The sequence below is a fragment of the Aquarana catesbeiana genome, linkage group LG02 (assembly GCF_042186555.1).
Source record: "Aquarana catesbeiana isolate 2022-GZ linkage group LG02, ASM4218655v1, whole genome shotgun sequence".
NCBI classification, from domain to species: domain Eukaryota; kingdom Metazoa; phylum Chordata; class Amphibia; order Anura; family Ranidae; genus Aquarana; species Aquarana catesbeiana.
Genome location: NC_133325.1, coordinates 256926509 through 256941444, shown reverse-complemented (window position 1 = coordinate 256941444; position 14936 = coordinate 256926509). Strand labels below are relative to the sequence as shown.

The window sequence follows — 14936 nt, the reverse complement described above, 5'->3', positions numbered from 1 at the left end:
TTTTTTTTTTTGCTAAACTATACTGTGGTTGACCCTCCTCTTATTTACCTTCTTGGTGACATCTCTTTTCCCAACCCCCAATGTCTATACAGTTGATTGCTGGTGTTGGAGGAGGTATCCCATCTTTATGATGTATCGGCTATTGATTAATTATAATTATATTTTGTTTTTTGAGTGGAGAGGATTCATTGATTTTTAAACTCTGTCACCTTTGCTGATAATACCTGTTTGTACCTTGGAAGTATGTACTGTTTTTATTCTCTTCTTATATAAAGCTTATATTATTTCTATACAGGGTTGCAACTATGTACTTATAGTTAACGTTATATGCTGGTAGCAGTAGTTTATCTGCTCCAAATTACTTTGATTAGATTACTGATTATTTTCCAGGAAGGGAAAGTGCAAAATTTATAACCAAACCCACTCTTCTGGTTTGGTTATAGGTTCTGGTTTACTTATTTACTTACAGGGTTAGTGCACTATCCTATCAGGTTAGTGCAATACCCGTAACCTCCCCAAAAGAGTGTACAAATGGTACTACATTATTAAAAAATCCAGCACACAGGTACAGCTTGCATTTTATGTGTTGTTTATGGTGGAGGGGGTAGGAGAGAGAAGTATACTATATACTACTTCTCTTATCTTGGAAAAAAAAACAAAAAAAAAACCCAAAGGGTTTGTTTTTGCTAAATACACTGATATATGTAGGCCCAATCATTTACTTGCTATATCTACTTTCAATGTAAAACATTGTACTTTTTGAGCAAACAATAGAGCCTTGTTTTGAAAAAGTATGTTTTAAACACAGCAGATAATACATATTCTAAAAGCTGCATACCTCCCAACAGTCCCGGATTGGGCGAGACTTTCCCGCATTTGCATCTTTGTCCCGCTATCCCGCTGTGCAGGGGCTTTTTCTCACATAATTATGTTGATTAATATCAAATAGAACCTCAGACTCAATAGGACCTGTAACAGTGTAAAAATCTAGCACAGCCAGGGATTTGTGAGCAAGCTGACTAGATGTGCACTCTGCAGCCACAATGAAAGCCTGCACCTGTCAGATCCAAGTTGTGATATCAGGGATGGGTGAAACTTCTACCTATACCCACCCCCTTTGTCAAGCAACCAGTGCAGTGCATAGGGAAAGAGGCATTCGTACATTGCTTACAGAGGAAAAGATGCCAAGGCAGGGTTTTTTTTCCAGCCTTCTGCAGTACATGAAAGTGAAAGTAGAACAGCTCTCCCATGGCTCCTTAGACAGCCTCCCTTCTCTGCACCACGATTCTTATCTCCTATCTGGTCTGAGAGCCCTTGCACACTGGGGCGGTTTGCAGGCGCTTTTGCGCTAATAATAGCGCCTGCAAACCGCCCCGAAAGTGCCGCTGCTGTCATCCCAGTGTGAAAGCCCCGAGGGCTTGCACACTGGAGCGATGCGCTGGCAGGACGGTAAAAAAAAGTCCTGCCAGCAGCATCTTCGGAGCGGTGAAGGAGCGTGTGTATACCGCTCCTTTACCGCTTCTTCCCATTGAAATCAATGGGATGGCGTGGCTATACCGCCGGCAATGCGCCTCTGCAGAGGCGCTTTGCGGTGGTATTTAACCCTTTCTCTAATAATAGCGGCGTTTTACTGCCGACGCCGCCCCCCGCCCCAGTGTGCAAGGGCTCTGAGAGTTTAGGAGCTGAAAAGGAGTATGCACTGAAAAGAAAGTTGTGACAGAGGCAGAGCCAGTTACAGAAAAATGCTTTTAGAAAGGTAATTATGTGGAGGGTGGTGAAGCTTTGGGGATGGGAAGATGAGGGCAGAGGAGAGGTGTGTGTGTGTGTGTGTGTGTGTGTTGCAGGGGTTGTAGCAGCCGAGGAGAGGTGCAGTATTGAGATGTAGATGTCTGAATGGACTCTGTACCTAGTGTTCTCTGGAACCCTGTGCATAACTCACTCCAGAACCCACCTTCATGTACATAACTCACTCCAAAACCCACATTTATGTACATAACTCACTCCAGAACCCACCTCCATGTACATAACTCACTCCAGAACCCTGTGCATAATGCACTGCAGAACACAGCACATAACGCACTCCTGAACCCAGCACTCTATACATAACACATTCCTGAACCCGGCACTCTGTACGTATTGCACTCCTGAACCCTGCACTCTGTACGTAACGCACTTCTGACCCCTGCACCCTATTCATAAAGCATTTCTGAATCCTGTACTCTGTACGTAATGCGTTCCTGAACCCTACACTCTGTACATAACTCATCCCTGAACCCTGCACTCTGTACTTAATGCACTCCTGAACCCTGTACTCTGTACATAATGGACTTCTGAATCCTTCTACACTTTGTGTAATGCACACTTCCATGCAAAACCATTTGTAATGGAAGATCTTTATTGTTTTATTTTTTTTTTATGATTGTGCTGAGGTTTGTATGTAACCTTGTGACTCTAGCTTGTGGCACAGCAATTAAAGCATATTTTATAGGTACAAGGAAACCTGGGTTTTGTTAAACCATGACAATTAAGCCCATCCCATTGTTAATCCCATTGTTAATCTTGGTCACACCCACCTTTGTCGCAGTGCATGTAGCGGGCCACAGGTTGCTTCTTCCCTCACGTGTCCCTCATTCTGAAGTTCAAAAGTTGCACTGAAGCTGCACTTTCTTGGGAAAAAGAAATAACCTGTTTCTACAAAAGAGCTTTATTGTCAGACTCATTGTACTAAAGCTTTACTTATTTAGGGGAATATTTTGGTTTGTTTATACAAAATACATGCCTCTTATAATGCAAAAAATAATACACAGCATACTAAAAGCTAGACTTTTTTGAAGATTTTCTTTTTTCAATAAAGTCATGTTTTAATACCAGGAACTATTTCTATTCACTTGTAAAGGGGGAAAATACTGTGCTCCTAACAAAAATAAAAAATAAATACATAAAAAGCAGCAACTAATATGTGGAATACACACATATAACATCAAATGTAGAAAAGATAGCTGCACTAAACAGTGAGACCACTATTAATGAACCAGTGCTAAACAGAATAAATTAATAAACGTGAAAATAATCAAAAAAGGGTAGTCTTAGAGGATGTGGTATAAATCACAAAGTGAATATGAAACACAGAAATAAATTAAATAAGAAACAAAGTCCAAATCATCCATTAAATTGATGTGATATAAAGGTGCAACAAAGTCCAAATCATCCTCTGTATCATCCTCTATAGTGATGTGGTATAAAGGTGCAATCTTCCATCACCCTAAATTGCTGTCACTGTGAGAAGTGAACGCTTACCGGAAGGCAAGCAAAGGACAGCTTGCGGCTAATCACCCAGTCAGGGTCTGTTCTAGGGGGTCTGGGGTATGGAACTCAGAGAGCATCAGCCAGGCCTCAGTAGTATACCAGATGTCACCCAGAAATAGAGAAAAGAGAACTTCCCATGGTGTAATACTGATACAAATATTTATTGTAAAAGATAAAAATGTTGCACTTACAAAATGAAGAGATAAAAACAGCATATAGGCCAGCCAGCATGCGAACGTCCATTCACTAAGGAGGTCAAACGCGATGACGTCAGCACGTCCTGTCCACCCGACGCGCGTTTTGTCATAAGATGACATCGTCTGGGTACGGGCGACGCACTGACGCATCATGTTTATATACACAACAGTGTTAACCAAATCTTGATCTGAAGTGAGTGTGGAGACACAGTTGGACTAGACATGGCGGACTAGCGATATCCAGTCCACCATGGTAAATAATGGCAAAAATGATGGTGAGAGTGGAAAAATTAAATACAAAAAAGGGCTCTGCAAAGATAAGGATAATAAACAAAATTTGCAAAATCCCAAATCAAGACATAAACATGAATAGATTACCAGATGCTGATTTTGGTGATAAATGGTAAGTACCAAATTAAAGCGACCATGTGAATATATGTGAATAAATGGGAGTAAAAAAAAAAGAGAATGTGAAGAAAAAATGGGGTGGTCTAAGTGATACCTGATGTATCAAAAAGATGGTGGGAGGGACCATTAAGTGAATGTGTCCCAATCCTTCACTCGCATCGAGTTTACATAGACAGTGTGACTAAAATAAAAAAAAAATAATTAAAAAATATTTTAAAAATATATTAAAAAAATGTAAAAAAATAAAGATAAAAATAAAAATACATGAGTGAAAAAATGATAATAACAGAAATACTGTAAAAACCACAAGCACCTGATGGATTTATTTAAGAGTTGTCTATAAAGAAATTAACATCCACATCGATGTTAAGGCCAAAAGGGGCATAACACCTCAACCTATGGATCCATGACATTTCAAGCTTGGATATGCTCCTAACGAGGGAACTACCCCTCCATTGTGGACGGTATTTATCAATACCTAGAAATATTGTTTTAGTAGGATCCTTGTTATGACACAGGAGGTAATGCCTAGATACAGAATGTTTCCGGAAACCATTTTTAATGTTGGTAATATGCTCATTCAAGCGAACAGAGAGAGGTCGTCTAGTCCGTCCAACGTATTGGAGTCCACACGGAAGCAAATAGACTACCCCCTCTGTAGAGCACGTAATAAAAGGCTCTATAGTATGTTCGCGAGATGTACTAGATGAAACAAAAGTTTGGGTTTGTCTATGTGGGCAACCATTAAAAGAGCAAACCCGACATCTTCTGCATTGGTAGAAGCCAGTTAAATTTTCAAAAAATCCTTTTTTGATAATAGGGGGATTCAAGATGTTGGGTGCCAATCTATGTTTTAATGAAGGTGCACCCCTATATATCACCTAATCAATTTTTTAATGCTAGAATGTTGGACCGAATAAGTAGTGATGGAGGGGACAAGAGAGGTTTTGTCATTAAGAGGCAATTTGTCTTTCTCCTTGAGGAGATCTCCTCTGTCCATGGCCTTAACATCTTCAAGGGTGCTTTTCAGGGAGTCACCTGCATATCCTTTATCAAGAAACTGTCTAGTTAGGATGTCAGCTTGTGATAGAAATTGGTCAGTGTTGGTACAGTTACGTTTAATTCTCATAAACTGGCTTTTAGGCACCGACCTGAGCCAAGGTTCATAATGGCAACTGTCAGTTGGAATATAAGAATTCCTATCGGTGTCTTTAAAGTAAGTGGAGGTGGTAAACTGATTGTGGGATTTAGCAACAGTCAAATCCAGAAAATTAATACTGGATTGGCTAGCATCAAAATTTAATCAGATCCCTCTGGTGTTATTATTGAGGTATTCCATGAAAACTTCCAGATCTTCATGACCGCCATCGCACAGGAGGAGGATGTTGTTGATGTACCTAGCCCACAGCTTGAGCTAGGGTTTCTGGCAAATCAAACTTCTGGTTTGACCAACGTTTTTTTCACCAAGATAGGGGTGTGGCAATGGGGGCTAAATATGCCCCCAGTTTAGCCAACCTCTTTATGGCCATGTGGGAGGAGGATGTTGTCCATGTTTGCCAGAAACCCCAGCTCAAGCTGTGGGCTAGGTACATCGACAACATCCTCCTCCTGTGGGATGGCGGTCGTGAAGATCTAGAAATTTTCATGGAATACCTCAATAATAACACCAGAGGGACCAGATTAAATTTTGATGCTAGCCAATCCAGTATTAATTTTCTGGATTTGACTATTGCTAAATCCCACAATCAGTTTATAACCTCCACTTACTTTAAAGACACCGATAGGAATTCCTATATTCCAACTGACAGTTGCCATTGTGAACCTTTGCTCAGGTCGGTGCCTAAAAGCCCGTTTATGAGAATTAAATGTAACTGTACCAACACTGACCAATTTCTATCACAAACTGACATCCTAACTAGACAATTTCTTGATAAAGGATATGCAGGTGACTCCCTGAAAAGCACCCTTAATGACAAGACCTCTCTTGTTCCCTTCATCACTACTTATTCGGTCCAACATTCTAGCATTAAAAAATTGTTTAACAAACATTGGCACATTTTGAACAATGATCCTGTGTTAAGTACAGTGTTACCAGATAGGCCGCAGGTGATTTATAGGGGTGCACCTTCATTAAAACATAGATTGGCACCTAACATCTTGAATCCCCCTACCATCAAAAAAGGATTTTTTGAAAATTTTAAGTGGCTTTTACCAATGCAGAAGATGTCGGGTTTGCTCTTTTAATGGTTGCCCACATAGACGAACCCAAACTTTTGTTTAATCTATTACGCTGCATGAACATACTATAGAGCCTTTTATTACATGCTCTACAAAGGGGGTCGTCTATTTGCTTCAATGTCTGTGTGGACTCCAATACGTTGGACGGACTAGACGACCTCTCTCTGTTCACTTGAATGAGCATATTACCAACATTAAAAATGGTTTCCGGAAACATTCTGTATCTAGGCATTACCTCCTATGTCATAACAAGGATCCTACTAAAACAATATTTCTAGATATTGATAAGTACCGTCCACAATAGAGGGGTAGTTCCCTCATTAGGAACATATCCAAGCTTGAAATGTCATGGATCCATAGGTTGAGGTGTTATGCCCCTTTTGGCCTTAACATCGATGTGGATGTTAATTTCTTTATAGACAACTCTTAAATAAATCCATCAGGTGCTTGTGGTTTTTGTCACTATTTCTATTATTATCATTTTTTCACTCATCTATTTTTATTTTTATTTTTATCTTTATTTTTTTTATATATTTTTTTAAATATTTTTTAATTATTTTACTTTTATTTTAGTCACACTGTCTATGTAAACTCGATGTGAGTTAAGGATTGGGATACATTTACTTAATGGTCCCTCCCACCATCTTTTTGATACATCGGGTATCGCTTAGACCACCCCCATTTTCTGTCTGTTCTCGGCCTTTTGGCTAAGATCAAGTGTAGTATCGACTTTAGCCCTTAGGGGTGTCTCTGCTTCACAGCTAGGACGTAGAGAACCACTTGCATCTATCCAAGCCAATTGGTCCTTGTGGGGTACCCTCTGCTCGGCCTGGTAGGATCGTTGATTAAATTCAGCTTCACCTACTTGCTGCTATTGGGTTAGAGGCTTAGCCCCCACAGGGAACGAGATTGCGGTCTTCCCTCCTGCCCCACTCTGCATTACTACCTCTGGGCAGTAGATGCTAGAGCCTTTGTAAAGGCTACGAAAAGAAGCGAATATGTCGAGGAACCAGAAGGAAGCCGCCTAAGAACACCTGAAGCGACATCCAACTCCTCGACAATGGGGGAGAGCAACAAGAAGACCAGCAAGGAGAAGAAGAACCCCGTTCCAGCCACTTCCTCCGAGCCCGGGAATGCCGCTGCCTCAACCCCCGCCTCTACCCCGGCCAGCACCAGCCGACCAGGACCAGCCAAGCCAGACCAGCCTGCAGACGGGCTCCCAGCTTTGGAGCCTTGGATGAAGCAGACGGTCGTGCTGCAGCTGAAGGAGGTGGATGTAAGAGTCCCAGACATGACCCCGGAGATCTTCGGAAAGAAGATGATCCTGGAACAGGGGTTCAGCAAAGCGAAGACACTTTCTGTGCAGACCTTCACAAAAGGTATCTTCTTTATAACTTTTGTGTCATTTCAGGTCTGCAGAAGATACTGGGAGATGGTGAAGACCAGTGGCCCTGAGTCCCCTTTCCGGAAGTTCATTGCGAACTGCCCCATAACACGGGACGAAAAGTGGGTGACGGTGTCCATGAGGAACCCCCATACCCCAGGAAAGGACATAGCCACCTACCTCCAGAGGTTCTGCACCGTGGTAAAGGACCCGATCCAAATCCTCGATGTCAACGGCTTCTGGATAGGTAAGTGGTCTGTGCTCTGCAAACTGAGGAAAGACCCTTTGGGGGACATCCAGCACCTGCAGCCTTCCTTCTCCCTGGGATCATCCGCAGGATTCCTTTTCTATCCCGGCATACCCTACAACTGTAACAGGTGCGGGCAGCCGGGACACATAGCTAAGGATTGTAAAGTGCTTGCTTGCAAGTTCTGTATGGTAACAGGCCACGAGACCAAGGACTGTCCGAGGTCCAAAGCCTGCAACCTTTGCGGATTGGTAGAGCTTGTCTTCAGACACTGCCCCCAGAGGACCCGGACCTACGCTGGAGCCCTGAGCCAGGGTAAATCACCCTCCAGCACCAGGAGGAAGCTGCCGGAAAACCCAAAGAAACCAAAGAATCCAAAGGAACCTCGAAAGGCCATGAAAAATGAACTTAACTGATTTTATCAAATGGCTGCAATATAACAAAGAGTGAAAAATGTAAGGGGGTCTGAATACTTTCCATCCCCACTGTACCCACTGTATATATATAAATAAATAAATATAAATATATATATATATATATATATATATATATATATATATACCCATATATACACACATATACACACATACCTTAATATATAAAATGGTAATGGTAATTTAATTAGAAAGTCCTCACAATGGTTCCCTTGAAGCTCCTTGATATAATTATTAATTTCAAAATTTCTACATCAGCGGGTAACTATACACTCTTTTTTTTTTGCAGATAACAGCAGTAATAATATTATTACCTTTGAGACAGGGTCGCTTTAACATAAAATTTAAAAAATGCTTTTTCTGCAGAGACACAATTGGACTAGACATTGCGGACTAGCGATATCCAGTCTGCCATGGTAGATAATGGCAAAATTGATTGCAAGAGAGGTGAGAGCGGAAAAATTAAATACAAAAAAGGCTCTGCAAAGATAAGCATAATAAACAAAATTTGCAAAATCCCAAATCAGGATATAAACATGAATAGATTACCAGATGCTGATTCTGGTGATAAATGGTAAGTACCAAATTAAAACGACCATGTGAATATATGTGAATAAATGGGAGTAAAAAAAGAGAATGTGAAGAAAATGGCGCCTCATCCACCAGCGGGAGAGGATGTCCATCGAGGACTGTCACAGACTGGTTCACAGTCTGCTCAGAGACTATCACTTGATGGACTTCAAGGAGGAAGAGGAGGTCTGAAGATCCCCCCCCCTCCCCCGTGTATCCTTTGGCAGTTCAATAAAGCTTCGGGCCTGTGAACTCTTTTCTCCCTTCCCTACCCCACCTTCTCCACCCCCCCCCCCCCATCACACCCGTTGCCCATTTGAATGTTATTAGACTGTATGACCGGACTTTTTGTGACATGTTTTTGAAGTAATGCTTTCAGGGTAATGCGGCGTCATGCATGATGTGATGTTTCGGGGTATTATTACTCTGCACAACACATTAGGCATCATACCGCAGGATGAATGTAATTTATTTGTATGCTTGGCAATGTATTGTTATGTAGTGTATTTATGCGCTGCGTCACAGTACAGATTGGAATGTACCCTGTTTAAGTATTTGTTTTTTGTATATTTTCTTGCAAAATAAAGTATACATTTTCAATCAAAAAAACATAAGGTCTGCCGAGGTAATATATCTGTATTATCTTTATCATATGTCTCTTTTCTTTTCTCTAAACTTTTTTCTATCCTAGGATTCCTTGATAGCATGTGTATGTTAGTTGTAACCATATCTCCTTTTTGCATTAACTATCTTTGTAGACTGGCAACACTGCATTTGTAACATTACTATGCTATATTTCGTAATCTCTGATTATTCTAACGTTTCTTTTCTGTATCAATAAGTTAGATCTTTGTATTTTATCGCCATTATCATTCGTTATTGATTTCATGGGTTATAGCTGCAACCGCATTGGTTGATTCATATATAGATAAAAGGTTTTAATCACTTATGTTATGTATCTTTAAGCATATAAGTGAGGTATCACCGCTCAGGTGCCTCTGCATCCAAAACCCACTCCATTTAGCAGAAATTATCTCCTAAAGAACACTTGAAAACATACACTTCCAGATACTTTAGGCTAGGTTCAAGCTGCTGCTATCCAATTTTGATGACTTATGCCCCGTACACACGGTCGGATTTTCCAATGGAAAATGTCCGATCGGAGAGTGTTGTCGGAAATTCCGACCGTGTGTGGGCTCCATCGGACATTTTCCATCGGATTTTCCGACACACAAAGTTTGAGAGCAGGATATAAAATTTTCTGACAACAAAATCCGTTGTCGGAAATTCCGATCGTGTGTACACAAATCCGACGGACAAAGTACCACGCATGCTCAGAATAAATAAAGAGATGAAAGCTATTGGCCACTGCCCCGTTTATAGTCCCAACGTATGTGTTTTACGTCACCGCGTTCAGAATGATCAGATTTTCCGAGAACTTTGTGTGACCGTGTGTATGCAAGACAAGTTTGAGCCAACATCCGTCTGAAAAAATCCTAGGATTTTGTTGTCGGAATGTTCGAACAAAGTCCGACCGTGTGTACGGGGCATTACAGTGCAATTATGTAGTGCAACTTGGATGCAACTTAGATATGTTTTGTATATTCTATGGGGCCAAAATCATGCAGGAATCACAATGTAGTATATGAATCTTTTCCAAAGTGACACCGTGCTGAGTTGAAATTATGTGACTGGGCACCATTGAAAAAATGTCATGCTATAGTGTGTGGCTTAAGTCACATCTGAAATTGCACTAGTGTAAACAGAGCCTTAATATCCTTGGGTCCCTTGGAGTTCTCACTGGCTTCTCCTTCTGACCTCCATATCCCCACTCTGTCCTACAGTCATGTGGAGTGAAGTAAAGTGATAGCTGTGGGGGCTACAGGATTTCAACAATTCCAGAGATGTTGGTTTCTCAGCAGACTTTGAGGGACCATTTTTGCTGAATGAAATGGTTCCTCGGCGTGGCCAGCAGAAAGGTGAGAATACATTCTCTATAAATAAAAGCATTTATGCCTCATTCACGCTTGTATTTTGAAACAGACTACAAATTCATGTGAACAGCTGGGGCGGGAAGCCCTATACAAAGTAATGAGAGGATGACAGCACCTGTGGCCATTCATAACCTTAATTCAACATGCAGTGATTACCTGCAAATGATCAGCCCTGAATACAATAGACTGTGTCCAGGGCTGCTCTTCCACAGATAATTCCTGCATATCAGATGCAAACAGCTGCAAATGGCTGAGGGAGCCTCTTGTTGCTTTGTATAGGGCTTTCTGTCTGCAGCTGTGTGCATAAACCTCACTGAGTCTCCCACAGGAATTCCTAGTCTGCTCCTAAATGCAAGTGTGAATGGGGCATTATAATACATTTTTGACATCTGGGTCTTATTAAAAAATTAGCATTGTTTGTACAAAATACATATTTTTTGTTTTAGACAAGGACACTGAAAATATCTTTGCAAACGCTAAGGTCTAAAGCCCTGGTGCCCAACACACAGCCCACAAGCTGCATGCAGGCCACCAGCACTCTATTCATGGCCCTCAGCAACTTGGGCTATGCTGACTTTCTAAAGCACTGGCAGAGCCTGACGTGTTGGGCACCAGAGAGAGAAAGAAGGACAAACTGCAACAGCTCTGGTGTGTTGTCCTTTTCAGGAGGTCCAGCTGATTCTTCTGCTGCCTGCTGTTTCCTCCTTATGTTGTAAAGTGGCTCAGCACCTGTATGCAGCTGGTCAGGAAAGCAGTTACCTATGCGTTTCTTCTGCAGCTGTGCCAAGGATGAATGAGAGATGCTGCAAAAGGTAACTGCTATTGACACTTCTGCTTTAATCAGTCCTGCTCTGACCACCCGAGGAAAGGCAAATGGTGTGTGAGTATAGTGAGGTACAGTGTGTGAGGCAGTTACACAGCAGCCTCCAAAAGTGTTTTTATGGACTCCCCTGCAATGTCTGGAAACAAGCAGCATAACAATATATTAAAGCTAAGTATTATCCCCTACTTCCCCCCTTTTTCCCCTTTTCTCCCAACCCATCTGTCTAAGCCCAGCTGGCCTGGGTTTCCCAGTTAGCTGCTCATTTGGTCTCCTACACTTGGATGTTATGACTCTACACCATATTTCCATGTCCTTTGTTAAGTTACAACCCTCTTTGGTAGGACACACTTCAATATCTTATGTATGCTCACTGATGTTAATCTGAGGTCCTTAACTTGCTGTTTATGTATACTTGTCTACCATATTGTGCTTTTTTCAGTTCTTATATGCCCAGCTTGATAGCCAGAACATTTGTTCTTGATTCATAATGTATTCCAAGTGTTATATCTTTATAACAAAACAATATAAAACATAGAAAAAGAAAAAAGCTAAGTAAAAGGATAGTAAAACTGAGATTTCTGGTTGCTCTTTTTATCTGGGGGTCTCCTAAGCACTAACCCTTCATATAAGCAGGGCTTCCCTGAGGGTGTTTGGGGTTTGTGGTACACTTCAATGCAGGTGCATTGGGGTGTCACTCAACATGAATAGCACTGCAACACTCTGCATGACTAGTTGACCACTGTGCATGTGTTTTGGTAATTGGTGGGATTTATCCAAACAGTGCAGACAGAATCAGGGACAGCTGTGCATGGCAACCAAACATCATATATTTCTTAACCTAATTGGGCAATATGAAGACTGGTTACTATGCACAGCTGCTCTAATTTTGATAAAATCCCCCCTTTGTCACAGCATTTGTAAAGCTGGCCTAAAAGGAGAAGCTCTTTTGGCCATACTTCTGCTGTGGGTCTCAGGAATGCACTGATGTAGCCCTCCCCTAGGGTTAGGATACTAGGTAAATGTAGTTTTTTTACTCCTTCTGCAATCAATAATTGTTTGGTCAACTCTGTTCAGGGTTTCACAGGCTGGGAGTTTGATTGCTTCCTCTGACCTCTAGAAGATGTTTCTAGAGCTTAGGGAAGGAAAATACAAATATACAGATAGAATATTGATCAGGGCCTAGCCAATCCCTGGGGAGGTGTGCCCAGATGGTGGCTGGGAAGCTGATAAATAGTTTGGAGCCCCGTAGAGATTGTTTTTCCCCAATAGGAGAGTCAAATCTCAGGTGACTCTTACCCTTGAGGTAGTCTATGGGCTGTGTTGTTGTTCTGTGAGGTCTCAAGGTCTCAGTGGTGGTAGAGATGGGACCTGGAAGTGATCCGAAACTGACTGCACAACTTCACCAAAGGGTCTAGGGTGGAAAATACTCTCTGAACTCCAGGCATTTACAGTTTCTACTCCTCATTGCTAAAGGTAATGTACACATTTCAGCTGAATCAGGATATACTGTAAGCTTTGCTACTTTTTTCTGGGGAATCAAGCCTACCTCATGCACTAGATGTCAAAAGAGTCCAGATCATCAGAAATATTTTTTTCTCATTCTTAATGGAAGCCAAAAAGGCCAGCTGGTCCAAACAAGAACCTAGCCTCTTGGCTAGTCAAATTAATCAGGAAACCTTAGAAGATGAGAGCCCTTCTGCGATAAATGAGGTCTGGGTGCATTTAAAAGGGGGTGGCAGTGTCATGGGCAGCACTATTCAAGGTCTCAGCTGGTCTTCAAGAACTACATTCAAACTATTTCAAAATACTACAGAATTGATCTAACAGCTCTTACAACATCACAGTTAGAAAGGTGAATTGTTTCTTCAAGCTTGGACAACTTTGAATAATTCTATATTAGTAGTATCCTCCCTATGCCAATGCTAGTGTGGGTTTATACCTTATGTGTTTCCCTGCTTACCTATCTACTTATGTCCTGTGTTGTTCCATGTCCCATGAGTACCTTCCATTCTGTTGCCCCTCACCATTCTCTCTGGTTGAGTCTCTTTTTCACAGCCACAGTTTGTTTACCTGATGAGCATTATCTACATATTGTCAGATAGCATCAGTGGACACAGATTTACAGGCACACCAGCAATGCAGGCTGTGCATCCCTGTGCACTTTGACCTTCTGAAACATTTTCCTGTTGTGGTCACTTACTATTGTAATCCTGTCTTCCACTGTTCATCGATAGTGAATGACTTCATGGCAGAGTTTTCTATAATGTCAGCCCATCAGGCATTCCTTGTGCCAAGTCCGAGTCAATTCCCCTGCTTCATTTTTGAATACTAAACAGCATCAGGAGGTAATACCGTCAATAAAGGAAGATTCTGAGAAAGAAGGGAAGGAGTGTGAGCTCTCATATTATGACTTTGCCTTTGCCTTGGTCTTTGCATACATTGTCTCAGGTAAGTCCACAGTCCTGTGGTAGAGGCCATAAAAGACCCCCAAAAAGTGACAGAGTATTATACACAAATGAAAAAAAAATCTTTGCTTCACCTCATAAATGAGATCAAAAATATCTTTTTCAAATGGTGGATGTGGTGGATAGCAGTATTGACATATACTTTTTAGCTCTGTGGCTGAAGCCTTGGACAGCTGATCCCATGTCTAAACAGTCATGGTTTAAATTGCCATTTAATAAGTATCTGTTCAAACCCAAAATGGAATCTGCAAGGCTTGTTGCCTCATAACCACAAGCTTAGAAATCAGAAGTTTCTTCAATCAAGCAACCACAACCAGACCAGGAATTGTAATTTTGCACAGGTAGATAATTCAGGAGGAACTGGCAGGGCAAACAAGTGATGTTTTTGAAGTCACCAAAGGCTGAGTCTTCCTTTGCTTCATAAAGGCCTAATAACTTATTGCCTATTCAGACAGGTGCTGGGGGGTCAGGTTATAATATTATACACAGGTCTGGATCGACAGTCATTTCTGGATGCACAAAGAAATCTCCTCCAAGGCCTTCTACTTATCAATCTCTCCTCCAATTTCTGCCCAGAAACAGAAACTAATACAGCAATACATGTTACTGCTCCAAGTGTGGGGTTCAGCAGTCCCAGTCTTCCCTTTTCCTTTTTCTCATAAAGAAAAAGATGGGCAGATGGAGGCCCATCATTAACTTTAAGAGGCTCAGCAAGTCACTCCAAACAATCATTGCTTTTAACATACGGTTAGACAGGTAAATTTGGTTGGTCAGCAGACTGGTTGGTGAGTTGAGCTATGGAATTGTCCTTTTCTTGTAATCATTTTATCTATCAAATGCAGGAACTGGATTCTTTCTGTGGACTTGAAA

General features: G+C 41.4%; 1 protein-coding gene across 1 annotated transcript; it reads left to right on the top strand.

The window, feature by feature from the left end:
* The first annotated feature begins 7209 nt into the window (after positions 1-7209).
* On the top strand, positions 7210-8196 carry LOC141126818 (uncharacterized). The gene has a single exon (XM_073612808.1). The coding sequence runs from the start codon at positions 7210-7212 to the stop codon at positions 8194-8196; it is 987 nt and encodes a 328-aa protein (XP_073468909.1).
* Positions 8197-14936: the final 6740 nt, after the last annotated feature.

Bases quoted from the DNA above. Each gene is read 5' to 3' on its own strand.
- LOC141126818 (XM_073612808.1), top strand. From the start codon at position 7,210: ATGGGGGAGAGCAACAAGAAGACCAGCAAGGAGAAGAAGAACCCCGTT.